We start from the raw sequence: 27,336 nt of genomic DNA, 5'->3' as shown, positions 1-27,336 counted from the left end.
ATGCTTTGATAAGATAAAGCTGCTGGGCCAGATTTTGTTAGGTTGGTGGAAAGAAAGTAAAAACAGCAGTTTGGCAAAAACAGTGACAATATGTTGAAAGAAACAAACCAACCAACCAAACAAACAAACAACAAAAAAAACCCCAAAAAACCCAACCCTAATGCACCCCCCCACATCAACAACAACACGAGTCTCCAAAACAATGACAAAAGCTGAAACACGACTAAACAACACAAAACAGAGAACTAAGTCTATAAAGGCACAAAAATGGCTAAGAAGAAAAAGCTGCCATAAGGAAAAAAAAAGGAATAGAGAAAAGGGAAAAGCAAAAAAAAAATAAAAAAAATCACCTCCTAGTTTTCTCTATAGAAAAGCCAATGTCAAGAGATTTTCCTTTCAGCTTTGGGAAACATCCTGTGAGCTTGTACTTGGGAAGACCAGAGGCTTGGGACACCAAATTCAGAAGAAATACTGAGTTGAAAACTTGCTTCTGGTAAATCAAGGGCAGCATATGCTTGTTTTCCAGAAAACCCAGGACAGAGTAGGGAGAGGTCAGTGTTAAGAGGCAGGTAAGCAATACTTGCTATGACTTTCCTATGCCACTGCTCCAAAGGCTGTGTGTACCTGTACCACAAAGTATTTGTGGTCTGCAGCCTTGGCTGCACACCAATCTCTTTCCCTTAAGTATGTTTGACTCATCACATTTCATAGTTTCATTTCCAACTAGTCAAACCTGTACCTCCTCAATGCTGCTGAAGGTGGCAACACCTTCTTTAATGAGGCATATGACTGCTGCTTCATTGGAATGGCATCCATATAAATGTACGCAATATTCATCAATCAAAAAAGTTGAAATTCTTCCTATAGTGAACACCAAGGGAGGATTATGCTAGAATAAACTCTTAAAATAAATCAGTAGTGTACCACCCAGCCTCACTTCAAGTTGCAGCAAGAAATCCACCCTCTCCAAAAACTGAACTCCTCTAAACAAAATAACCTTGCCAACACATTGGAGGATCTGCCAAGAAGCCCACCCTCATTGCCAAATTTTCTACTTCAAAAGGCTATCCCAAATTAGACGCAAATTGCCATAATATTAGGACCATTCCACTCTTCTTGGACAAAAAAGAAGTAATAAAAAGAGCACTGTTTAATTGCTCTGTCATTCAGGGCATCACTTAAAAGACACCACAGCATCTTCCCTTTAGTGAAAGGGTAGCAAAAAACTCTGTCATGATATTCTTGAGCTCAGAATGCCTGTTACACTCTCTCCATGTATTCCCTTTTAGCAGAAAGGGTCTTTTCACACAGAGCATCTGGCTTACAATGCCTTTTTTTTTTTTTTTTTTTTGGATGGAAGGAGTAGGAGGACAATAGAACCCTTAATGTGCAGTGACATCATTTTTGGCTACAGTCCCATTACCCAGCCTAAAGTAAGCCAGACCAAAGACCTCCATGGGGGCCCTTCTCTGGGAGCTGCTGGAAGCAATGCAGTGTTTCAGAAGGGACCCATTGGGAAGTACAGAAGGGGTGCCCCAACACAAGGGCAGGATCCTTGCCCTGTCAGAGCTACAGAAACAGGCAGGGAGGCTCTTGCAGTCACTGTGCAGACAAGAGGCCCCAACCCTCCTGCTCCACAAGGCAAGAGCTCAGACAGGATTTGAGCAAAGCAGGATCCAGCAAAGCCAGTTAACCCTGGGGAAACCAATCTGTCCAGATTGTTCAACTGCCACTGACCTGAGAGCAGGCCATGTCCCCAGGCCAGAGTTAAGGGACAGAATTTGCTTCACAGACTAACGGATAATAGAGCAGAGATAACAGGACAACAACCAACATTATGAAGAGCAGTAAGAAATGTGCATTTAGCTGCACACATAGTGGCAATTTTCATTAAAAGACCTTTATAAGGTACCAACCAAGAAAAGAAGAACCTGCCATGTTGTACAGACCTGGGAAAGAGATGGATCCCTGCCTCAAAAACTCATGACCTGAGCCAACAACCATTTCTTCTGACTGACATGGGGGACAAAGACACAGAAAGGCCTGCAAGGACTCCTATTCCCTACTTCCAACATCCCCATATTTCAAAGACAGCCAAGCCTGCTCAGTCAACAAGAAGGGGCAGACACCTCTCTCTAGAGAAAGCTGCATCCCAGCTCTAGACACCTTGTCCTTAATGAAGTCATAGACGCATAAGATGACGAGCCTGTGTTCAGACATCTAAAAGCTTCTTTGCAGAAGGAGAACCCCACCTTGACTGTCTGCCCACGGCAGACATCCATCATGGGGTGGGAAACTGTTTGAAGTCTCCAGAAGCCTCAGGGTAACTCCAGCATTACCTGTTGCATGCAAGTGAGTATCAGTTACACATCTCATCAGACCCATCAGATCATGCTTCCACTCAAGCAGGATGGCTCCTGATTGAGTAGCTACACTGGCTTTCTTAAATACCCCATTCAACAACTCACCAGTTCATAAACTAATTTTCTAGTCCACCCTCTTCCCTTTTCTTCTCACAAAACATGATTGTCTCCGCATTCAACTATTCCCTTCCCCTGCTCTGCCAGGTGATGGGATCAGACCTCACCTCTTAATACAGGTATCTGAAAGCCCACCTGAATCACTCCTTCCACACTCTGCAGTGTCTCCTGACAAACTTTCTAATCCTGACCTCACTCTTCTTCAAATCTCAACCGCACCACTTCAGGGCAGGTTGCCGCTTTCAAAGCCTGGCCTTCCTCCCCACCCTCTGCTGCCTTCACTGTCTCAGACCAAGGAGGCTTTGAATCCTGGGCCCTTTTCCAGCTTGAACACTCTTGCAAATATCAGAGAATATTTAAACCAGCCTCTGCTATGCAGCGGGTGCTTCCAGCAGCTCCTGTGATGTCCCAAAACAACAGAAGAGGGCAGAGGGGAGCTGCCAGAGAGAAGCACATTTGCTCTGAAATCCACAGACACGGTCAGGTCCCAGAGTGGGAAGTGTCTGTCATGCATGAAATACTCCTGGTTTCTACACCCAAGGGCTCACGAACAGCACACCAACGCAGGCAGATGTGGGACAATTCCAGCCGTGCAGAGCCAGGCTTGTCTGATGTGTCCAGTGACCAGAGCCCTGGCCATGCTCTCGGCTCTCCCAGCACAATGCAACAGGGAATGGGAAATACTTGTTACTGAGCCCATCTCAAACATCCTTTTTGTGTCCCACAAATCCACAGCTACAAAATTCACACCATTTTCTTTGCTACAGAAGGAGTGCATGACTTGTATGAAAGAGTGTTTCTTCACCAGAATGATGCAGTTTACCCAAGTGCCTCAGTGCCCCAAGGGCACTGGCAAAGCACTCTCAGGCAGGTGACACCCTCCTGAACAGAAACAGTGGCAGAGGTGCAGTATTCCTGTATATCCCCATAAGAAGGCAAGTACCTGGTCCCAGAGCTGCTAAGGCCAACTCCTTGTGATAACATGCTATTTCTGCCTTAAATCTGACACACTCTGCGTATCCAAATGAGTAACGACATCGGAAAACCGTGACCCAGAGCCTCATCACCTCCCATTTGACATGGCTGCACAGGATCAAATCATTTCCACAGCAAGCTGGAAGCAAAATCAAGAGGGAAATGGAAGAAGCAGCAAGCCCAGAAAAATCACCTGGCTCTGGCCCAGGTAACTCCAGGACTCAGGAAGCAAATTTCTAATGATCAAGGCTTGCTGGCTGGTTAAACATATTGTCTATGCAGCACTTCTGCTGTTATTAAGTTTAAAACACTGTATTTATTACTGTGAAGGAATTTCTGTAACATCAGACACTCGGCTCTATCTATTCCCTGCTTTCTTCATATACTTTAAGACTGCTGTCAGGGGTTGGGAGGCAGGGAGGGAAAGGAAAAGAGAGAGCAAGAGCATACAAGGTAAATGAACCATGCAATAAAAATTGTTGAAATTGGCTCAGACATCTCCTGATAAGATCACAGAAGTTGAGAAAGAACTGCAGCTCTTCTGGTGAGAAATTCAGTCATTGACAAAACACATCTACTCAGGGAAAAAATGAAGTTAAACAGACACTTAAGCACATGGAGCACTTACTAAAAATGCCAATTCTTTAGATACTGAAGTCAAAAGTATTTTTGTCTTAATATGATTCTGATCCCAAGAGTGAAGGCTTGCACATTTGGTATCAACAGTCCCCTCTAAACGTTCATATAAACCTGGACTCACAGTATAAGGCTCTCACACACTAAGATCATTAATCTGGAAGCAAATTTGCCTCTGTAGCCAAAAAACCAGTCTGTTTTACAGACTGGTTTTCCCCACGCAACTTCATCCCACAAAGTTCAGCCTCAAGGTAAAATATCACCATGAGGGTCCTTAGATCTTTTCAATATTCTATTGGCAATTTCATTATAGACTGAAACTACTCATTCAGGGGGTCTGCAGAGTAACTTAGCAATAACCACCAGGTAGGAAGGCATGGCTTTCCTTGGGGCAGCCACAAAGTTGTCATCACCAGCTGTGAGCTCCTGGGTCAGTGGCCCATCCCTACGGCTGCAGAGTGGCTCAGCCAGCAGAGAGGCAGCTGCAGAAAGTGCTTCCAGCTCTTTGAGGACTTTATATTGTTCTGTCTGCATGATCCACCCTGTGTGCAAATCCTAAGCCTTTGCATACCTCATAGACACCGACTACCTGGGTTTGTTAAATGTTTGATGGGCTGTGGCAGCAGGATAATACTTACTGACTCCTGACAGCTCTTCTGTTTGTTCACAAAGTGAAGCACTTCATGTTTTACAACTCAAGTCAGCCTTTTAGCATCCTCCAGCAGATAAGGTCCTCCCTGCCAGCCCTTTCAATCTGACTGAAGTCAAATCTGGTAAAAAGGGAATCCTGGCACCCAACACCAGCCTCACAAGTAATGCCCCACACACTGCAAAGCAGTACTTTCAGCAGCAGCGCACACACAGCTCCTACTGCTGTCTGCTATGCATCCCAAACTTCTCCCACAGAGCTGAAACCTAACAGCAGTACCGATACAACATTTTCTCCACAGCCCTTGGGCAGGACAGAGCACAGTTTGTGGTGACTGCAAGCTCTATCCGACGACACGAGCCCTTGCTTCTCTGGCAGAATGGAAGCACACACAGCTCCAGAAAAGGACCTGTGCTCTTTGCTGAGAGGTCCCACGCCCCCCCAAGCCAGGCTCTCACTAGACATGGCACTCTGCAGCCATCAGTGGTTTTCCCCATGATGCTGGTGACTACTGGTACTGCTTGCTGGTACCAGTAACTAGTACTGCCAAGGAAACAGCCAGTCACCAAAGACAGACAGAAACCATTCCCAGTTTTTAAAGAAAACCCAGGTAGTAATGAAATTCTCAAAAGAAAACTCGTTCACTTTGACTCCAGCAACTAACCAGTGAGGAATGCCTTTAGAACTGAGTTGGCTCCACACTTTGACCTGCTTTCCTTGAACCTAGAAGATGTACGAGCCTTTTTCAGAAGCCAGAGTGGCTCAAACAGCTGCAGTTAGCTTCTAGCTAGGAAAGCTTCCTGTACTGACACACCTACAAAAGCACCCACAGTTCTGAGGAAAGATCAAACCAGAGTTCACCAGGAGGTTGTTCTAGTTTGAAATAGGTCACTGGGTGTTGGGATCTGTGGTTTAAGCAACGCATGCTTTGGGAGCTCAGAGGCTACAGCTGCTCCCTCTTTGGTGGAAGGCAAGCCCATGGCTGGAGCCTGAGCTGCCCCCCACCTCCTGTGGGGATGCTGGGGGAGGCTGCATTCGGTGCCAAGCCCAGCTACGCTCCATCACACCTCCTGCGCCACTCCATCGGCTCAGGACATACTCAGTGCTTCCTTCTGTCAGTACTTGTCTCTCAGGTAGGCCCTTCTGCCAAGAGCCCTAGAGCAGATGCAAAGCCCTCCCAGTTGCACATGCAAACCCTCTTAAGAAACAGCCAGAAGGTTTTGCCTAATGTAAGAGCGTAAACAAACTTGTTACATGCTAATCACCAGGTAGGCCACACACCCTTCCCTTCCCCCAGCCCCTGAATCTGCTAAAAGGACAGGAAATATAATCGTGGTCACACACCTTTGCTTCCTCATTGATGTCCCAGGTGAAGGATATGGCATTGTAAGCGATCTCCTCAATGTTGCTGATGGTGTTGAAGCTCTCCTTGTAGTCAGCTGTCAGAAAGAAGGGTTCAAGAGAAGATATCACCTGAGACCTTAATCAGGTGGAACAGCCAGAAACTAATTCTTCAGCAGCCCCTTTGGGACAGAAAAAGCTGAACTGTACCTTAGGAATGGACCTTGAAAGAGGCTGGAAATGGTTCTCACAAAAAATCCTCAACAAACAGGAGGGAGCAAAATGGAACTTGCAAAAATTCTAAACTAGAAACTCTAGCAAGAAAGGCAGATCCTAAATATCAGATGTTCTGTACCATAACCTGCTATGTGCGGGAAACTCTACCCTGTATGGCAAGGACATAAGCTCTCAATAAAACTCCTTCAATAACAAAAAAAGATTTGCATGCGCGTCTGCTTTAAGTGCCAAGTGATTAATCCCTGCTTTGATTCACAGAAGGAAGGGATGAGGAGTAACCCAGCCTTCAGCCAGAGAAGGCTGGAACCCAGCCAGCCCCAGCCTTGTCTGGAGGCAAGTGGAAATTTGCAGTGTTTTCTTTTTTTACATGTACCAAAGACGAGTTGTGAGCAAAGCTGTGGGAAGGAGGATCATTAGTCTTGAGGTATTTCTACAAGGATCTTGTCCTTTGAAGAAACACAGTATTTAGGACAGCCACTGCGACCACAAGCTGTGATTTAGCTACAAGCAGCAGGACATTCCAAAAAAACCTGTTGTCTGGAGGGGACTGTTGGATCCCCCAATACAACACCCTAAACCCCACCAATCAAAATCCTCCAAAAAATCAGCCTCTTTAATGAGTCCTAAAAGCTACAGCATTAGCTCCAAGCAATCACAAACCATCTCTGGGCTTTCAGCAAAGCTATGGATAGCAGAGAAAGTGATTCAGAAGTTCCTTAAAATAACAAATCTTTAGCAGAAAACTGAACCTTGCCAAGGAATTAGGTCTGAAGTCTGACATCAGCAATGAGAGTGTTCCTTACCTATGTCAATGCATCTTTGTTTGGCTGTGTGCTGTCTTGAATGCCAGTATTTCCAGTGCCTGAGCTGATCTTCTCTCGTTTTGTCTTCAGCAAACACAACCATAATGACACTCTGAAAGGAGAGAGGGAAAGATTAAAAAAAACAACAACAACAAAAAAAAAAAAAACAAAACAAAAACAAACCATGAAAGAGAAATAGAGAAAAGGCCAGAAAGTACATTTGATTTGGAGCTTTAGACTTTTCCACTTGAGACACACCGCTGCCAAACAGGAAGGCAGACAACAGAACTTTCTGGGTCATAAACAGATGAGCAGAACTGCTCTCCTAACTAGAATTCAAGGATCTCATTCCAGGTGTTGCATCACCTTTACACAAGTGCTGACACCACTTCTTAACAGTCTGAGCTGGGATGGGTTGGTCTGGCAGTAGGTGGACAGCAAAGGAACGAACACTGACGTAAGAGCACAGGTAAGCTGGCCTTTATGCTGGTGCTCTGGTCTAGATTACTGCACTTTGGGAGAGTTTAAGGTGACCATCATACACACCCTCCTTCCCAAGAAACCGCAAGTGCTGTCACTCACTCGGACTTTACTGATGGGGTGATGGATTCCTTCAGTGCTGCTGACTTCTTTCAGGGTGATTGGGTAAAATTGACCTTTATTCAGGTAAGTCATTGTGCTGTCCCCAGGTTTCTGTCGGAGAGACTTGGAGGCTTCCAGAGTGTATTCAAAGTTATTCCTATAGAGTGAAGAGGGTAGTGATTGCTAAGGCATTTTCCTGGAAAGCTGATTAAACGTTCCACATTTAATTTGGAGAAATTCCAAAGTCGTTAGTTGACTCATTAAGCCATCAACAGGCAAAGAAGTTGCAAAACAGGATGAGCCCCTTCTTCAACCATTTCCTTCATGAATGAACATTTAAGAGAAGTTCTTGGCAAGCTAAATCCTAAGACACATCAGCAGGCAAGACTGGAAGGTCCCAATTCAGGCTGAGAGCAGCAAGCTGCTCTCACGGAACAGAAAAGTATCTATTAACAATTTAATTAAAATCACAAACTAATAACCTACTCAGTGGCCAGCACCCTCTTGGTCAACTGCAACTATCAAACAACTAATTTACTCCCTGCCTCTGGAGTTCAGTTTTATTTTTCCTATTTCTGCTGTAGATTTCCAGCAGACTGAGAGCAAGACAGGCAGACCAGGGAGGAGGGCACAGCTGAAAGCAAATTCCCAGACCACTCCCAGACAGCACTGCACCTTCCCATGGGACACAGACAGTGCGAGGACCTTAACTGAAGCTGGGTGGTATTTCCAACCTTGCAGATAGTTTTCCTTAAAGTATTTGTTTTCTTTAAAGATACAATTGTATATTTAAACCTACAATTTTCAACTGTGAAATTCAAATAAGCAGACATAATTGTGGGTTTGAGATCCACAGGTCCCCACCAACTCCAACTGTGACTCGGTGCAAATTGGCATGAGTTGTACTGCTTGTTCATGGACAACTAAGATTAGGAGGATATGGGCAAACGAGGACCTTAAATCATTACCCAGAAATGCTGTCAAAAACATAATCTTCTGAATTCATGTTGGCCATTCGGAGATTCAGCTCAGTAGGAAAGAAAACCTGGAGTAGACGAAACAACAATTAACACTGCAGCAACAGGAAAGTCAATATTAAATAAATACTCCTTACCACAGAACTTCTGTCAGGCAAATTGCTCACCGGAGAACAACTGATTTTTGGTTTGAACAAACAGGACATTTGAACAATGTTTTAATCTAAAACTTTTGGGTGTCAACTAAGCACAACATCTCGTGAGCCTTTCCAAGTCAGCTTAAGGCAAAATTTTAACGTTTTCCCAAATCTCAAAGGGCATAGCTACACAGCTCCTTGAGGTTTGGCTTAAAAATCAAAACATGGTTACGCTGCTATTTTCAGTTGGCATCATAAAACAAAACACACAGACTTTCTCACTCAAGGCCCCTACATAATCCAGCTGTTTTCCATGGACACATACCACACCTAGAAACTGGCAATAAGAAACCTTACATACAGTCACTTCAGTTTGGTACCTGCAAAGGCACCACTGAGTGCTGAACTCTTGCAAAACCTGGCTCTATAGATTGAGATAACTATTTCCACACTCTGCAAGCCAAAGCCTCCATCACTAGTAAGATTAGTCATTTGCTTTTGATAATGATTTGATGTTGTGAAGGTTTTATTTACTAAGTTTTAATTATGCACCTTTCCAAGAAAGTTTTCTATTTCTAAGCCACTGGACTGATTTCTGACTTATGTAACAAGAATAGTTAAAGATGGAACTGGATCTTTCCATCCAGATCAAGACACACACACACACACAGAGAAACAGCCTCTCTTGATACCTCTTGCACACCCTCCTTGAAAGTCTCCGAGAAGGTGGAGTCTGGTGTTCGCCTCTGGGAGTTTTGAGGCTGGGTGTTGGAACTGAACTGGTCAGGATTGAGGTTCCTGTCGAAGACCACCACCCGCTCGGGCGGCTCGGGGTGGTACACGCTTGGTGGGATGCCCACGGCAAAGCCATGGGGCTGCGTCTCCGTTTTGATGGAGTGGGTGGGCATCGTGGCAATTGAAACGGTGACCGTTGTGTCAGGGGTGGTGAGGTGGCCTCGCTTGTCCATGCCCATCTGGGGGGTATGTGGAAGGACAATATTGAAAGGCACATTTTTCAGAACCTGGACTCTGTTTTCTCCAGCAGAAATGAGTGACTGTTCTGTCACGTTTGGGATGCTGTTCCTTAAAAGGGCAAAAAGAAATCAGGCATAAATTATACAGTTTATTTTCTCATTAAACAAGAGCTAGAAAGGTTTTTCAGCCTTTTGGACAAGCACAGCTGACACAAACTTCTGCTTGTGAAGAACAGCTCAATCCTAACTTGAAAAGCTGAGAAACTCTTTTAAAAAAACCCCTTAACTCCTATCCCGTTGCTAACCATCCCACCTTGGAGATGAATTACCCTGGAGCAAAGGGTGAGGTTCACAGCCCAGATCCTCACTGCTTGGAAAGCAGCAGTCCAAAATTAAGCACTTCCCACCACACATAGGCACACACAGGCTCCATGAAGCTGCTCTATGGCAGAGGGAGAAGGACTAACAGCAAGGCTGCTGCTTCTCTGCTCCAGGACTGCACACCCCTGGGAAACGCTAATAATAATAACCCCTCATTTCATGCACAACCTCCCAAGAAATTCTGCACCAAGACTCCTGGGAGTGGTTTGCATAACTTGCTGCTCTCCACCCCACCACACTCATTTCTGTCAGGACAACACAGATCTGTGGCTGAGCTGACCTCATAGCTAGTAGCCACTAAGTCAGCTGGCTCTCCCTTTCTCCCTCCCCACAAAGTGGTCCTGCCCTTTCCTTTACACCAATTCTCACATTCCCCTGCCTCCTTGGTGAGCCAGTTCAGCTTGCCTGGCTGGCAGAAAACTAGCCACCTTTTCTTCCCCTGTTTGGTGATGGATCAGTGTGAGACCCAATCTGGTTCAAGAGGAGCAGTGGAAACACATGGCTGGGAACCAGCCTGCTCTACTCAACAACAAGTCAATCAATCAGCTCAGCCAGACCACAAAACCTCACCTCAGGTCCTTAAAGCATTCTAGTTTGTCCAAAGGAAGAGGATGGTAAGAGTGGAAGCCTGGCTTGAGTAAACCTCCCATTTGTTATATTCACCTAATCAGTATCATCTGCTTGGGAGGCACAAGAGAAGGCAGGCACATAGAGGAAGAAAGATACAAAGTTCCAGAGGATATCAAGGAAGTCCCCAAACAATAAAAAACCAAATCACAAGCACTTTGAAGTCATTCCGAGCTGGCCCATGCATGAAACAGCAATTCTACTGGTACCTGAGAACAAAAATCAGCAGAGAGCAACTGAAGTTACTGCATGAAAAAAGAAAAGTGTCACCAGTGACCGCAGCCTGGGGGAGTGCCTGTGCTACCAGGCTGTGCCTAATGTTAGAGAGCAGCTTTTGCCAGGCTGACTATATAACATCAGCACACTAAAAGCAGACAGATGGCATTGAGCAGCAGTTTGAGCCTCAACTCCCCACACCATGGTTCAATCCCCATCCTGTTTCTGGGGCAACATCGAAATCTGGGCCACAGATTAAAAGCCAACAATTTCTCTCCTCCAGCACATCACCACATTGCAGCAAGTTACCTTCTTGCAGCAGCTTTAATGGTCCAGGAGGGAAGGGAGGAAATAGAGAAGCAATAATAAAAAATAATACCTTTTGCTATGGTCTTGTTCAGGATGTTCTACCTCAGGCTTAGCTGTTGAAGATCTCCTCTCCCTTGGAACCTGGGAAATTGAAGACATACTATAATTCAATTCTTCCTCTCATACAAAAAAAATTAGCTCCTTAAAATTTGGTCAAATTAAGGAACTCCTGCTTTGGATGCCAGTCATTATTTGCATTACAGCTTAACCCATGTTCACATGGCTTTGGGATGCCAGGCCAACCGCAAGAGATGCCCCATGGATCCCTATGTGGCCAACTCAGTCATCTGTGTCAACCCTGAGCTCTTGCCAGCACCAGGCACAGAAAACTATCCATCCATGATTGCCATGAGCACCAGTACTGGGGTGAGCAGGACCAAGAGATTTCCCAAGGTTTGCTGGCAGTGCAGGTTCTCTCCTCTGCAGGCTAGCAGAGTCCAGCTTGCTGGATGAGCTCAAAGCTTATGAAAGGATGCTGTTCCACAGCCACTTCTCCAAGGACATGTGCTTTCTAGGCCATTCCCTCTAAGACCACTTGAGGCTCACCTTTCTCCTCAGTGATCAGAGAATTTGGGGAACACCATATCCAGTAAGCATACTGAGATACTACAGCTCATATTTGTGCATGGCCACACAAAACACTCTGGCCCAAACTATATTAAACCTTTTATAAACAAAATGTAATCAGTACTTCGGATTTAAGACAGCTCAGTATTGCTCCTTGTATTTTATGTCACAGACAGGATTTGCCAGAAAACACATCATCAATCAAACAATGCCCACACACATGCCATTTTCCTGGATGCACCACAAAACCAAGGCATACAGGAGAAGGTGAGCTCCTGGAGCTGTGGTGGCTCAGTTCCTTGCATGGAGCACATAATCAGCACTGCAGCAACTCAAACAGCTCTTGCAGCTGCTGGCACAAGCCCGTGGTGCTCAGGTCCACTCAGCCACACAGCAAGCCCACACAAGCTTTCCTGCCAACCCACATGTAAGGCCCAGGACTTTTGTTACCCTCATCACACCTCCTGAATGAGCAAAGCAAACCTCCTCTGGTGTATGTAGGGAGGAGTGAACTCCCATCACTCTCCTCTACTGGGGCCCATTCAGATCCTGCCTCCATTTGCCAGCCTGGCTCCAGGGTGGGGAACCACCACTTTAGCACATGCAAAGGCTGAAGGCACACCACACAAACAGCGTTTTTCACTACACAGCCCCGCCTCAAAACTACGTCCTCGTTCTTACACAGAATCTGGAACCCCCAGAACTCTCAGATTTCCCACAAAAATTTGGAGAACCTCTAGCTGGAGACTGCTGGGAGGCCAACATTACCTAGTCACAGCAAAAGAAGGGTTTTCCAAGCCGCATTTGGCCAACACTCCCAAAATAATTTTTATCTAAAATTTGTTTCCTATAAGGCCTTATTAAGCACAGCTGAGCAAGCCCACTAGCCAAATGGAAGGAAACAAGTTTTTTGGTTTTACTGTTTTGTTTTTTTAATAGGAAGGTGATCTCATCAGCTGCCTTTAATATGCAGAGGGGGTGTATTAGAAATGCCTCAACGTCATCCCTCTATAATATTATGCCATAATAGCCCTCAATAAATCTTTCAACCTCCAGCCACTCTGCTCTACCCAAGTGTGCAGCCTACCTGTTCTTCCACCAATTTTTTCTGTACACCCACTGATAACCAAACATAAGAGGAAACCCTGAATTAGGCATTAATGTACAGCAAATCCCTTCTGCTTTGCCAAGCATGAAGGATCAACATCAAAATTATTATTGTAATCTACAGGTTTAGAAATCAAAATTGAACTCGTGGATTAAAACTGTTCTGGTGAAAGCATGTTGTTGTTTCTTTTTTTTTTTTTTTTCCAAAAGCATAGCAAGCACTAAGCAGAAAGGCAGTTTTTTCACAAAATTAGCTGAATAACATCCACATCAGTAAGTCTGTGGCATTTTTTTGTATGTGTGTGTGGAGTGTTAATCTCCATATCAAGCATTATAAGAATTATTTCAATATGTAAGACATGTTCAACTCTTAAAAGTGCAGGCAAGGGTTTTGTTTGCATCAGGCAATCTCTCCTAGTGCTTGAAGAACATAACTGAGGCTGGCAACTACGCTCCCTACTGTTTAAAGACACAAGCCAAAGTGCCAGGCAGGAGAGCCAAGTCAGCCTCCTGGCCTTCCTGCATGCTCAGCAAAGAAAAAACAGGCATCTCCACCTGGTGAGCCAGGTCACCGTAATACAGACATCTCAACACAAGCAGGACCCCTCCCTGCCTGCTGGTCTCCACTGACCTGGCTAGAGATAACTACCCTAGCTTATACTTTTGGTATTTGGGAAACAGAGCTCAGCAAAATGCACCCCATGCAGACCAGAATGCTCTCTGACTGCTCAGTTCAGCTATGAGCATCTAGGAAGGCACATGTCCCAGAAGACCACGAACATTGGGGAAGACAATCACTGCTATCAAAGGATTAACAGATTACAGCAGATGAAGCTCACTGAGGGTTACAGGGATGCAGACAGCAACTCTTTCAGGTGGACACTTCTGCCCAACACACCACCAAAAACCTGTAATTGGATCTTGGTATCAGCTGAGCAAAAAATTAATACATCAAAGCTCCAGCAAAAGCTAAAGGTCCACCAGAATAGGGATCATGTGAGCAAAAGGAATTTCTTTCTCCATGTATATTTATATTCAGACAGGGATATGATCCTAAAGTGTCATTCTTTATGATTATTTCTATAACACATTGCTTCTTGCAGAACTTGGGGTCAACAGAAAATGTGCTACTCAAGTTGAAAAGTAGAAAAATCCTACTTAACTTTTACATCAAGACCTAGGGGAACCATATTTTACAGAGCTAAAAATAAAACAAATTTTCAGAATGAGAGACCTAGGGTTTTTTCCATTTAAACCCCACATTGTTTAATTGTGATCTGTTCTTCACATCAGCTTCTGCAAAATCCTTTAGCAAATGACACCTTTTCCACAGGTGGAACACGAGCTCTGCTGGCTACCAGAGCGAACCCATGCCAATCTACCTTGTAATAATCATAGAGTAGTCCGAGGGCAGCTGCACTGTCTTCATCCCCATTGATGCTCATCATAGCTTTGGTAGCTGCTGTGAGGGGATTTTCAAGAAAAGTTTTCCAGGCCTCATCTTCATTGGTGTAAGGACGTCTCTGAGAGTAGAGAGAGTCATTCTGAAGAACCAACACAGGTCTTTTACTTGAATCATAAAAAAGAAGAAATAAAAAAGCCACCTGTTAGAACATATGAGAAACATTCCTAAAGTTCTTCAAAATTAGATGTCCCAGTTTCATGGGGTTCATATTCTGATTCAGTGTACTGCAAGGATTAGTCAACACAAAAAGCCTAGAAACTTAATTCTGATCTCACTCATGCTCACAGTAAATCAGGATTAATTTGACCAAACTCAGATGGATTACACCAGCCTCTACAAGGAGAGGCTTTTTTATTTCCCTTAATAATCCCAAAGTAGACATTTTTAGTGAATTGGCCATAGTTAAAACAGAAAAATAATTATTTAAATGCAATTAACTCCACAAAAAGCCCCTACCACCTTCACATCTTTTCCTAGCAGGGAATCCTTCATCTATTTACCCAGATACACTCAGAGACTGAAATATACTAAAAACACAAAAAGTTGTGAAATAGAAAGTTGTGAAATACTGTAATCACTATAATCAGCTTAGCAGTATCCTACATTTATCACCACCTTCTACCAAAAAGATTGCAAAGCAAATTACGCATTCAATGCTTTATCAGTTACACAAGTTGCCCCACTGAGCTGCCATCAGACACCTTGGCCGAGCTGAAGGCACTGAAAGCAAGTGGGAGTTTCCAGGACTTGTAGGAGCACTTCGTGGCTATAAATCAGTATTATGTAGTTGGAAGAAGAGCAAACAAAAATGACAAAAGAGACAAGTTCTTGCATCAAACCCTTTCCTTAGGTCTTCATACGTACTTTGTGTACACACTGACACAGACAGCAAACGCAGATACCTCTGCTATTGAGGACAGCTACTTTCTATCAAAGTGAGTTGACCCACAGAAGACAAAGCAGAATTTGCTTTAGGGACAAAGGACAAGCTCCTATTCTTATACAATATGATAAAAGAAATCTCAAATATCCACAGGAAATTGGAAAATCGTCCAGTTAAACTCACTCACAAAGAAAAAGGCAACTGAAGTAACCTGAGTGTAGTTCCCTTGATCCCTGCCAGCTAAGCTAAAGGGCTAAATCAGACTTGCTGAACTCACAAGACCACTATAAGCTGATTCCCTCCAGCAGCCCAATACTCAGATGGGAAGGGAGAATCATCAGAGAACCAAAACTACCGAGAACAAAAGCATCAACTAACCAGAAGCCTAGAAAATGCAAGACCTATGTATCTTTGTGTGATTTCTGTGTCATTTAAAGACCCAAATTCAATGCACATTGTCCTGCAGGTAACCCAGACACTTAAAAAAAGCATAGAAAAAGTTGTCTGCAGAATCATCAATAAAAGCACGGTGTTTGGCAGGAACTCACTCCATTAGAATCACAGCTTCTTTCAGGAAAATGAGAACATATTAATAAGAGAAGGCAAACACAACTTTTTTTCCTAAGTTTCAGAAGGTAACTGGCATGCTGATCTCTTCACAGAGTAGTAGAATTCCAGCGGAGGCAGAAAATTAAGTTTCACACAGCAGTTCTAATAATTTTGCAATTTTACTTTCCACGTGACCACAGTGGAAGCAGAGGAATAGTACAAAAACCAGAGACTCTCTCTCTGCCTGCAAGGCTTCCCCAGTCTGCAATTCTGTGCTCAGACCACAGAAACTACCCCTCCTTCCTTCACGATCCAGGACCATCCGTGCTGTCCCTCACCCTGCAATTTACCTGGTGACGTTCAGAGCTGCCCAGCCATGCTGTGTCTGCTCCTGCACAGAACACACCTCTAACGCTGAGGCAGCACCGAGGATTTCTGTCACTGGCATCTGTGTGCCAGAAAAGCAAAGTGCCTCTACCCAAATGGCTGCTCCCTCATCTACTAAGTGTCATTGGAAATAAAAACACCTATGAAAAATCCTAATCACAGCATGAGTTAGTGAGCTGCTGCACTAGAGTCCTCTTCCTAGAAAGTAGCACGTTGAAACTAAAAGTTGGGTTTAAAATCCTACACATTCCCTAGGAAAGGAGTGCATTTAAGTCACCGAGCATTCAAAGTACAGAAATTTTAAAATCGGTTCTTGACATCAAGTCACTCCAGAGTTACCCCATTTTCTGGCACTTAGGTGTCCACGGCCACCGTCAGCAGATGGACACGGTGTCAAGTGCAGCAGCAGACCCGAGTCCTTAAACACAGCCTGGGATCCGCTTGAAGGCGATGTCTCGTATACACCACCACGAAGTTAGAGAACACACGCACCTCGACCTCAGTTTAATTCTTTCAGGACCCAGTTTCGGCTACTCCGGGGTCGCCGCAGCCGAACTCGCCGGCAGCCGCCCTTACCTGCCGAAGTCCACCTTGCCGGAGGGATGCGCCTCGTAGAAGTCCATGTGGGCCGCTGCGGCCGCCGGGCAGCGGCGCGGGGGCTCAGCCCGGCTCCCTCGGCCCGGCAGCTCCTCCCGACGGCGCGGCCGCCGCCGCCGCCGCCCGCATTTAAGGCGCGGCCCGGCGGGGCGGGGGGCGGCCCCACGCCTCGCTGCGGGTGTCGGGTTTCAAAGCCGGCCCAGCCCCGGCGCTCGCCCCGCGGGGCGGGGTAGCCGCCGGGGTCGCCCCGCTGCACCTCCGGGCCCCCCCGACGAGGATCAGCCCCCGCTCCCCCCGCCATTCCGCACCGCCCCGCCGCAGCCTCCGGGTACTCCTCCGAGAGAGGGGAGCGAGGGGGCGGACCCCGCGAGAGCGGCTTCTCCGACCCGGCCCCCGGGCGGCGAGCCCCTCTCGCCGCAGCCCCCCGGCGGAGCGGCAGCACCGGTCGGACCGGACGCGGTACTTCTTCCCCCGCCCGGCTCACTCACTTGTCGTAGTCCTGTGTCATGTCTGGCGGAGGCAGCGGGCGGCAGGACTGGCCGGGCGGGTCGGGAGGAGCAGCGCAGAGCACCCGCCGCTCCGACGGGTTTTCTCGGCTCTTCTCGCCCGCTCAGGTGCTCCCGCAGCCGCAGGTGGACGCGCGCCGCGCCGCGCCTCCCATTGGCTGCTGCAGCCCGAGGGGCGGGGCCGCCGCGCCCCCATTGGTCGGGCGGGATCGGGGGCGTGGCCGGCGCTGTGAGGGCTCCGCGGGCCGGAGCTCTCGGGCGGCCTTGCGCGGGGAGCGCCCTGGTATCCTTCCCGTGCTCTAAATGGGATTCTGTTCTCCCTCTCTACCCTCCCGTGTAACTTTATTTCCTTTTCATGTACTGCACCCACATTTAGGAAAATCTCAACTCGCCACAGTCGTATGGATTGTCTTTACTATAGTCTTAACCGGCGCCACGGAAGGTTTAGGTTGAACATTAGGAAGAAGCTCTTGGCGGAGCGAGCGATTTGACATTGAAAGGGGGTGCCCCGGGAGGTGTCGGCCTCCTTGTCCTGGCGCTTTTAAAGAAAAGACAGGATGTGGAACTCAGTGCTTTGGTCTAGCTGACAGGGTGGTTTTGGTAATAGGTTGGACTCCATGACCTCAGATATCTTTTCCAACCTACTTGATTCTGTGAATTTGCACAAGCTGCTAAAGGGCAGTAGAACCGCGTGTTATTTGTTGTCTCTCAGATGAACCCGGGTTTGGGGAGCAAGGCCACTTACAATGTGGCTAGTGCTGAAACTGCATCAAAATGCTGCAATGTAACACCAGCAACAGCATCACAAACATCAGATTTATCCAAAGTGGCATGCATGAAGCTAAATCAGAAAGATCTCGAGTTTCTCCTTGAGAAATAAAGGTGGGAGGTTGCTTGTCTAAGTAACAAGTTGAATCAAACCCATATAGCAACAGTACTATCTATCATATGTCAAGATGCTTCAGATAGCTACTGTAATTTAAAAGCATGCTCACTAATAAGAGGTCTCTCCTTCTAGGTCAAAATCTCTTCCCTATTTGTACAGGATATACTCCAATGCAAAATTATAGAAGAACAGCCAACCGAAGGAAATATGAAACTGAAGACAAACTTTAACTAAGGGTCTAATCCTGGAAGTTGCTTAATATCCTCTGAGTGGATTACAGTTATTGTACTAAAAACAAAATCCTTTGTTTGGATCTGCAAACATTGCCATTAGGATGGCAAAAGATAAATACCAATACTGAAGTCGGATCGTGCTCTACAAAATGAAATGAACTGATGTAAATTATTCTTTATGACATGCAGTTAAAAGTATTCTATATTTTGAACTAATCTTTAAAATCTAATTCACGATTACATAGAAGAAATTTTTTTATCTGATCTCACGTATGAAAAAAATACTGTCATCTGATCAAGAGGTTAGGAAGTTACATTTTTCCAAACAAGTATAACTTGCTTTGTTTCTGATACAAATTACCAAACCAGCTCAAAATCTCAAATACTGGGAAGGCCTGCTGACATTCTTGGGTGTCATTCACTCCTCATGCTCCCTGCTTCTCTTTATAGAATTCTGGGATGTGCAGATGCTACAGCTGCTTTTTGGCACAGGTGCACACTTTTCTTTTACAATAAAATATAATACTGCCCTGTAGCCATAGGTGACCCAGATGCAGGATGTGCTGGAGTTCAGTCACTTGTTTATATTGCACCCCAAATGCTAAAATCTTAGTGATGTGCCACACTCAATATTTCTACTTAGCTTGAATTCACCATGATTTTATTCCAAAAAACTCAAAGCTGTTTGTCTCTGTGAAAGGGATGCCTTTTCTTAACAGCCTGATCCACTGATGAAAACTTGGTTATCTCCATAGCAATCGCTTCCACATTCAGGAGACAATGATATAAACATGGGATTGTGACACCGCTGACTAATCTGCCGGTCACAATCTAGACACTGCAACACCACTTGTAGGTGTATTTATGTGATGTCACTAACCAGGTTGCATCACCACCAAGTAAAATCAGGCAAGAAGCACAAAGGGATTTAGCAGAGCTTTGGCTGGGGCATAAAGCCATGCCAGCCTCATGGCACAGTGCTGTGGCAGGACTTCCCTTGCCCTGTGCTGACTAGCTTTCCCTCCAACTTCATCTTTCTCTCAGCCCTTTCACCTCGAATTCACTGCTCTCCTCCACCTCTCATGCCCTTCCCTTAACCATTGCCTCAGTCCTTCCTTCAGTATTCTCCTTCCCCTCTTCATGCATTTGTTTCCTTTTAAATGAGTCCCACTCAAAACATGCAAGGAACCCCACCACACTCATACATCATTGGCACTCATCGGGCTGAGCACTGTCCCATCATGCTTGCCCCTCTTCACAGTCTGTCTTTAGACATTGCTGTAGAGAGAAACTGGGATTTATTCTGGACAAGAATTAGCTACTGTTATGACTTACCTAACAAATATGGGTTTAAAATCTCATACCTGATAATTATCATCTACATGCTCTGGTCATTCACACCTGTGTAATAAACAAACAAGTTGCATCAGGTTTGTGGCAGTACTTTTGATTTCACAAAACACGGCAGGGAGTCAAAACAAGATACTTTTTGCTTAATCTGAAACCCTAAAATACAACAGCTGGGCTGCAGAGCAGGATGTAAAGAGCAGAGAAGCTCCTATGCTTTACATTACAGAGCACACCAGGCAAACTTTCCTTCTCTGCCAACAGGCCTCTGGTCGCTACGGGTAGACCTGGAAAAGTGAGCCCAAAGTGATCACTGACTCTTGCAGAATAAGCCTGAAGTCAACAAAGAGCTTAAAAAGAACACAAAAGAAAAGCCCAAACAGTTTTCATGAACTCAGTGGAAACTGAGGCAAAAGAAAGAGTGGAAAGACACAGACAATTGACAGTGGAAAAGGAAGCTGGAAATGCCTTGTAAGAAAGAGATGGAAAAAGCTGAGGGGGAAAAGGCATAGTAATAAATGAAAGCACAATGTGTGAAATATCAAAGAAACAGTTTTCTTTCTGCTTCAGTCATATCCCTATATGCAGTCTTGCAAACATTCCTTAAAAATTCTCCTTTTTGATTCTGTATTTATCCCTAAAGATTATGTAAATACTATTAAAAGGATACAGACTACTAAGGGTCAAGAGATGCAGTTCCATCAGCCTGAGGACACTGAATTTACTATAATATAAATTCACCAATTTTTCAGGAGCCTATATATTAAAAAAAAGCCTGAAACCTAAAATTTTATTGACAATAAAATCTTTAGCATGTCATCTGGTTTTACTGAGCACTTGCCATCTTTGGTTGATATTGTGCTTCCTCTGGGACTGACTGTTGTGTCCATAGGTCCTGCCACACGGGCCCATACTGGTGTAGTGAGAGAACACCATGTGCAGGTACTTTGCTGCCCACTGTTTCCTGCCCAACCCACTTTGCTCCTCAGCACAGAAGCCATGCAGCTGCCCAGTTAAGAGTTACCAATGTCCTGGCTCTCAGTTCAGAGAACAATGGTTTGCCACAATTTTATACCAACGCAGCACGACAGAAGCACCGCAGGATCGCAACACAGGCACTGAACACGCTTGGTGGCATTGTCACGGGGCAATGGCAGGGTCTGCAGCTGGTGAGCAAAGCCAGTGCTTCTTGGGACAATGGGGTGGTCTATGAGCTGACACAGAGTACTTCTACAATAGAGAGCAGCCATATGAGATTACCAGAGGAAAGTGCTTTTATTTTCTTTTAAAACCACCTGATGTATGGCTGGAGGCAGAATGTAGGTGCCGAGGGCGGGGGAGGCACGTTCTGGCTCTGGAAGTGCTGCCATTAGTAGTTGTACAAGGGCAGCAGTAACCTCATGTGAGGACACCAGCTTCCATCTCCTGTTATGGTAATCCTTACTCTTGTTCACCATTTCAGAAGTGAGAGATCTTTCATATATGCCTGTTTCCACACCTTGGCATCCCCTTCATGCTTTCCCTCATTGAACCTGGCCAGGAGCAAAGAGCTTCACATATGAGGAACAACAGGACCAGTAACTGTGGAGGAAATGCTGGAAAGCAAGCATCCTGCATTTAGCACAAGGACAAATGTAGTGAGAGACACTGCTGTAACCAACCCACAACCTAACATGCTCAGCCAGGCAATATGTACCACCATATGTGCTGGGAAGCCCATTCAATTTTGGATCAAAATAGAAGACTCATTACACAGAGTTATCCTGACTTTTCTCTGCCTGTGAAGAATAAAACTTAGTCCTGACATGGGGAAAGGATAGATTATCTAGGGGGTAAACACCTTATTTGGGGATTTAACATATCCAAACTTTACCTGTCCCAAAAGTCCTGTGGGTCCTGGCTCTTTTGCTCCCAGCCATGCAAGAGCATCCTCTTGAAAACTTATTACAATATCCTGATTTTTTATTCAGAACCAGCAGAAGTCTTATGTGTCCAAAACACGAGAAAAGTTATTTGAGGGACTTCGGAGATTTCCAAGATGTTATGAGAAAGCAAGATACTCACTGCCTTGCCTGCAATACTGCATGAAGCTTTCTTAAGTCTTCTATACACAGTTGTTTCAGGGGTTGTGCTAAAAATGGATTAGAAAATATGTAATTACAGGGAAGCCCATGCAATACCCTATGGCAAATAAATTAGACTAGCATTGCTTACAGGCATTGGGCTTTGCCAATTCTCATTCTCTGGTTAAATCAGGTTCAGGGCCTTCACTCTGCATAAGTCAAACACCTCTCCATGTCTGGACAACAGCAAAACTTTGAAAAGAAAAATGTGTTTAACTAGTTGATACCGAGAACACAGACACATTGAGGTAGTGAAAAACTAGTAAGGGTAATATACCAATTCTGCTGAAGGCTGTGCCTTTCAAAAGAAAATGAGACATGTGTCATATTTCTCCACCAAAACAACAGAAAGGTTGCATTTGGGAGAATTCAGAAAGCAAGGTTATTTTTGCCCATTTAAACACATTTTTTTTGTAAAACAAACTAGGAAAAAGTGAAAATTCACTTTAGAAGGCACATAAAGGTCTCAGAATAACTGATTTGCAATAGCCTAAGTTAATAATTAATTAAGACTTCTCAGTATATACAATTTAAAAAGTTAATTCTAAAAAATGCCACTTGCCTTTATCTATATACTTAAGAAGTGTCATTCAAATTTTAGAGTAAGAAACTAAACAAGGGAAACCTCTTTTACTCAATATTACACGGGATCAAGTACAAAAAAGTAGCTGAGCTTTACCTGGGCGCTTTCAGCAAATAGCTCCAGAAAGGAGCTGTGGTTTCCAGGCCGAGAGAGGAGGTGATTGGAAGCGCTGGGCTGTGCAGACACCCTGCCCTTCGGCTATGCCCGCAGCTCGCTCCGCCTCCGGCTTGCACTACCTGCATGCGGAGTAGCTGTCCCAGGAGAGCTCACTACACTTCACCGAAGATAAGGCACTCCTGGGGCTCGTCAGCTTCTTAAACACCATTACTCCAACACAAGGGTTGATTGATTAAACTGGACAGAGCTAACAAAAAGCATTTCTGGGGAACACCCTTTATTTTAAATCTGACTCTTAGCTTATGCTGTGTCCAAAAGGCACATGGCTCTTGATGATTAACTGCATGCTTTATGCCAGTTTATTAAAGTACAGCCTTAATTTAGTCTAACATCTAAGGGAGCTTTCTTACATTTGTAACAATGTAACAATGAGCACAGTATTCTTAATTGGTGAAGCTCAGATTTTACTACTACAGTAGTTTTAGAAGAAAGCTACACCTATAATTGTGTAAGTCCTTCAAATAAAGACTTCTGAATTATATTGATCCTTTGTGTATACCAAGATGTCTTTTAGATAGTTAATTCAAAATTTTAACAGGTATTACAGTAAAAAGAATGAGATGCTTTCAGTCATTTGAGCCAGCACCGTTTAAAAGAGTGACAATACACAAAAAGAGTGTATTACACTTCTGTAGATATTTAACTGATACAAATACTCTTCTAGAAAAGTACAAAGAATAATTTTACTACTTACGAATATTAGTAATTTACTCAGGTGAGGTCAAACATTATACATAATGGCTAATTTTAAAACACAAACACCAGACACAAGAAGAGATTTAAACTGGTATGTTCCAAGTCCATTAATGTAAACATCAGTTCAGACAGACCTTGCCAGAAGTCTGAGGTATCTAGCACAGCATGGCAATAGATTTAGACATACTACACTGTGCCCACTTACGAAATCTCTTAACACATACACCAAGTAATAATTCAGTCTCTTTCCTCTTCCCACATCAAGCACAGTTTAGTTCTGTATGGCTAAAACTATACCTTATCATCTGCATGTTAGTCACTTTATAGGACCATTGTTTTAAATCCCTGTGCTACAATAACTAATTAAAATACCTGAAAAAGTAAAAACTTTCACCCAAACTGTGTCTTTTGTGTCACCCCATATCAGGACACCGTATTACCTCCTGCCTCTATTGAGCCAGCAAAGCCTCCTGGTTTGCCAGTATTTCCATGTAACTATTAAAACTCACTTTCAATAGTCCTGTCTGCCCCACTTTTATGTGAGATACCGCTATCACTTGCTCCAGACTCCTATCATTCACCTGTTCCCATTTTTTAAACAACTTCATGGTTTAAACCCTTCACAATCTACTCCCTGAACTGATTACCCTCCCAGATTACATCTCACTGAAGCCTTTGCTTGGGGAGGAAGTCATTACTCTTTGTCAAGTCTGCAAGCACCATTTTTCTTAGTTATAATAAACAGCTGTTGTTTTTGGTTTTGATCAATCAGATTTGGTAAGTTCTGTGCTCTGTACTGATGGTTTGAAATGATTAATTTAATTTCATTCAGCTGAAAGCAGCATTATTCATCTGGGTATCTACGCAGCATCTAGGTTCAATATATGTATGTATATTGTTATGGTGTCTTTCATGTAGTGGCAGCACCCAGCTTCATTTACATGCTGTCTGGAACAGTATAAAAGCATGGTGCATAAGTAAGATCAAGCATGAGAAACTGATGGAATGGCCAGGGCACAAGCTGCTGGAGTATAAAGTGGTCAGAAGAAAGCCAAGGCTTTAACAGTAGCCTTGCAAAAAAATGACAGGAGGACCTGGCAGTTACCGCTGCATAGGAAATGGGATCAGATTTTATACCAGGTACAAAAGTATCTGCAAAATCTGTGAAGCCTCAAGTGGGATGTGGACCTGAATGGTGTTAACCTAAATGAGAGGCTCAGGCATAACAAGAGACTGGAAAATACACAGTATGCAAGGAAATACAGAAAACAGTGCCAGAGTTGTTCCAGAACAACTGGAATGCGGTTTAGAAATAATAAAGAAAAAAACTCACTGCAATTAACAACATTAACAGACTGCTTCTTTTATTTGTTCACATAGCATTTAAAAACAAAATAAACATTATTTTCTAGAAATATATTTACTGTCATACAATGGCAATAAAAAAATACGTATTTAAATTGCAAAATCTCACAATGTAATTATGCAAATGTCATGTCCAGTACACTCAAAATATGTACAATTATACCCCCAAAAATGGTAACTTCACAACTTCCTGTTGGCTCTGATGCAAATTAATTAAATAAATGGTAATTAATAGTTGCTTTGGCAGTTTCATTTCCCAGTATCAGTGACTTAAATTTCAGATAAAATGACACTAAAACTCAAGTACAGCAGTAGATCCCAGCACTACTATCTTAACAAAAAATGTCCATGAGACAAAAGAATCAGTGTAAGTTTAGGTGTAAGACCCTGGTTTGGGATCCAACCAACTAATCTGCATGGGGTTTATACTGGTGTTTTAGGCCTTTTTTACTTTCTTAGGACTCTGTTGTATTTCATTTTTTTACTGAGTTTTTTATTAAAAAGTTTGTGTTCTATCATACACACCTCATCATGGATATAAGAGGGCTGAATCCTTAGAAGAAAGGAGAACAACCCTAGTACAAAATGGTAACTCTGAGGAAACTCTACTTCTCTGTAATGAGCCAGATGACCACACAACCTGAAAAGAAATGGAGAGAAAACAAAAGCCCTAAATTACAAGCGCATTTAGCTAGCATTTATATATTAAACTGTAATTAGAGACAAACTCTACATTTTACCAACAGCATAAATCACTGTTCTAGTTTACAGAACAGTGATTAGATTAATCACTTAACAGTGAACTAGATTAATCTAGTTGATTCCTGTGAGGTGATCCACTCCTGCAAAACCCTGAAGTACAGGACTGATCCAAGATATCTCCAGAGCTGGTGCAAACACACTAAGAAGAAAAAGCTACTATGAATCAGGATCTTACTTGGCCAGGCAAAACACACATTCTTTGCCTTTCAGGACTAAATGGAATCACTGTTTTTCCAGCTTTTAGCAAATATAGCAAAGTATTAAAATGTCTACCTCACCCTATTTTTTAAATTTCTAAAACTATGCAATCCCGACACCGTAGGCTCTTTACTCTGTTCTTCTCCCTCCAGAGGGTTCCCTCTCATCTTCCTGACACTATGTCATGGGATAATAACCCATTCATTTATTGTCCATTGCCTTTGTGTGCTAAATATAAATTACACGTCGAGAAACAAGAGAGAAAAGCTAAGTTAAGTAAATGGGAATAACACAGGAAACATTGGAGCAAAACTGATGAGATCAACAGAATGCAATTAGCATTGTAGCAGCCTTCTGCTTCATTATTTTGTCGCTTTTGTGGTGAAAATGTTAATGAAAATGATGAGGTGGTTTTGTTGATGAAGTATATAATGAAAAGAGCAGACTAGACTTGCTGGTAACAAGTGTCAGACTGAAAAAAAAAGATGACACAGAGGATGAGCTGCAGAGATAGCTCTGTAAACATTAAGTTCAGCAACTTAGGTTGGAAAAACACCAAACTGGGTAAGCCCCAAATTTAGTTTAAAATACTACAAAGTTTCAATATTTAAATAAAAACACATTACATTGTGTACAACATGTACAATGATATGGGGGTACAGGTGCTATATTCACCTACAAATCCTATACATCTAACTTACTAGGTATTGCCTTGGGATGTGGAGAAGCAGTTAAAATGTTCTCTGTGTCTCATTCAGAGCAGCTATCTTAAATATTCACCAGAACAACTGGGATCTGTCTGTCCCAATTTACGGGTAAGTGTGCTAATTACTAGACTATAAAGTCATTTGCTCGCTCCCTCTGGCCCAGCAAACATTTACATTTTCCCTCAAACTGGAGGAACAGCCAGACCTGTCCTGAGTGCCAGGCAAGCCGCGCTTCACAGAGTGCAGTCTGTTCAAAGCCTCCCAAAGTCTGGCACACTGGAAATCTGGAACTAGGTCTCTCATGCCATATATCCCATCCTCTGCCCTACCTCACACCCCCCAAAAGCATTACAACATTTTTCACACACTGTAATACCTCATCGCATATAGAATCATACAGTCCTTTAGGTTGGAAAAGACTTTATGAACATTGAATATAACTCCTGCCACCTAAAGACTTCCATAGTAAATCAGTTTAGAATCCAGTTTACACCAGAAAGTTTTAAAATAAAATGTAAAAGCATTTCACTAACCATTTGACTGATCTCAGCTTTGCTAACACTGTAATCACACTTTAGTCCCAGGAATAAAGCATGTTAGCAGTCCAGTTAGGCCATGCTGATTTTTAGAGAAAGTGAATTTGTAAGATTTTTTTTTTTAGTTCTACTCTACATACACAGAGGATAAACCCTCATATCTGAGGGAGTAGAAGTTGTTTTCCAATGTTAAGTAAGAGTCAGATGTATACTTAACTACTTGCATTGCAAATGATATAATGGGAAATTTAACTGGTAAGAATTTAAATTCAAATCTT

The 27,336-nt window shown here is 43.8% G+C and overlaps 2 protein-coding genes and 1 long non-coding RNA gene across 7 annotated transcripts in view; all 3 read right to left on the bottom strand.

The window, feature by feature from the left end:
• Positions 1–17,511, bottom strand: part of GRHL1 (grainyhead like transcription factor 1) — a 40,283-nt gene extending 22,772 nt beyond the window's left edge. The window contains exons 1-8 of one of the 2 annotated variants that reach the window (XM_015620286.1): positions 17,428–17,511; positions 14,441–14,627; positions 11,395–11,465; positions 9,510–9,900; positions 8,672–8,748; positions 7,704–7,860; positions 7,122–7,233; positions 6,085–6,179 (exon numbers count right to left, since the gene is read on the bottom strand). In XM_015620286.1, coding sequence (XP_015475772.1) covers positions 6,085–6,179; positions 7,122–7,233; positions 7,704–7,860; positions 8,672–8,748; positions 9,510–9,900; positions 11,395–11,465; positions 14,441–14,627; positions 17,428–17,447 — 1,110 coding nt within the window. In that variant the 5' untranslated portion in view covers positions 17,448–17,511. Of the gene's footprint in view, positions 1–6,084; positions 6,180–7,121; positions 7,234–7,703; positions 7,861–8,671; positions 8,749–9,509; positions 9,901–11,394; positions 11,466–14,440; positions 14,628–16,918; positions 16,988–17,427 lie in introns of those variants that run through there. The other variant, XM_015620285.1, reaches the window with a different exon arrangement.
• Positions 17,512–21,141: 3,630 nt separating this feature from the next.
• LOC117244188 lies at positions 21,142–22,856 on the bottom strand. 2 transcript variants are annotated; one of them, XR_004496789.1, is made up of 3 exons: positions 22,714–22,856; positions 21,976–22,042; positions 21,142–21,506 (listed from the first exon to the last, which is right to left on the bottom strand). It is a non-coding gene; the product is annotated as an uncharacterized LOC117244188 (long non-coding RNA). The 2 variants fall into 2 exon arrangements; XR_004496788.1 differs by lacking the exon at positions 22,714–22,856 and adding an exon at positions 22,126–22,222.
• Positions 22,857–24,828: 1,972 nt separating this feature from the next.
• TAF1B (TATA-box binding protein associated factor, RNA polymerase I subunit B) overlaps positions 24,829–27,336 on the bottom strand; it is a 45,257-nt gene continuing 42,749 nt past the window's right edge. For all 3 annotated transcript variants that reach the window (XM_015623024.3, XM_015623021.3, XM_015623022.1), the window contains one exon: positions 24,829–25,495. In XM_015623024.3, the coding sequence (XP_015478510.1) occupies positions 25,303–25,495 (193 nt within the window). In that variant the 3' untranslated portion in view covers positions 24,829–25,302. The remainder of the gene's footprint in view (positions 25,496–27,336) is intronic.

This window comes from Parus major, chromosome 3 (genome assembly GCF_001522545.3).
Source record: "Parus major isolate Abel chromosome 3, Parus_major1.1, whole genome shotgun sequence".
Taxonomy (NCBI): Eukaryota; Metazoa; Chordata; class Aves; order Passeriformes; family Paridae; genus Parus; species Parus major.
Note: the sequence above shows the minus strand (reverse complement) of the source record. Positions and strands in the feature narration are given on the sequence as shown.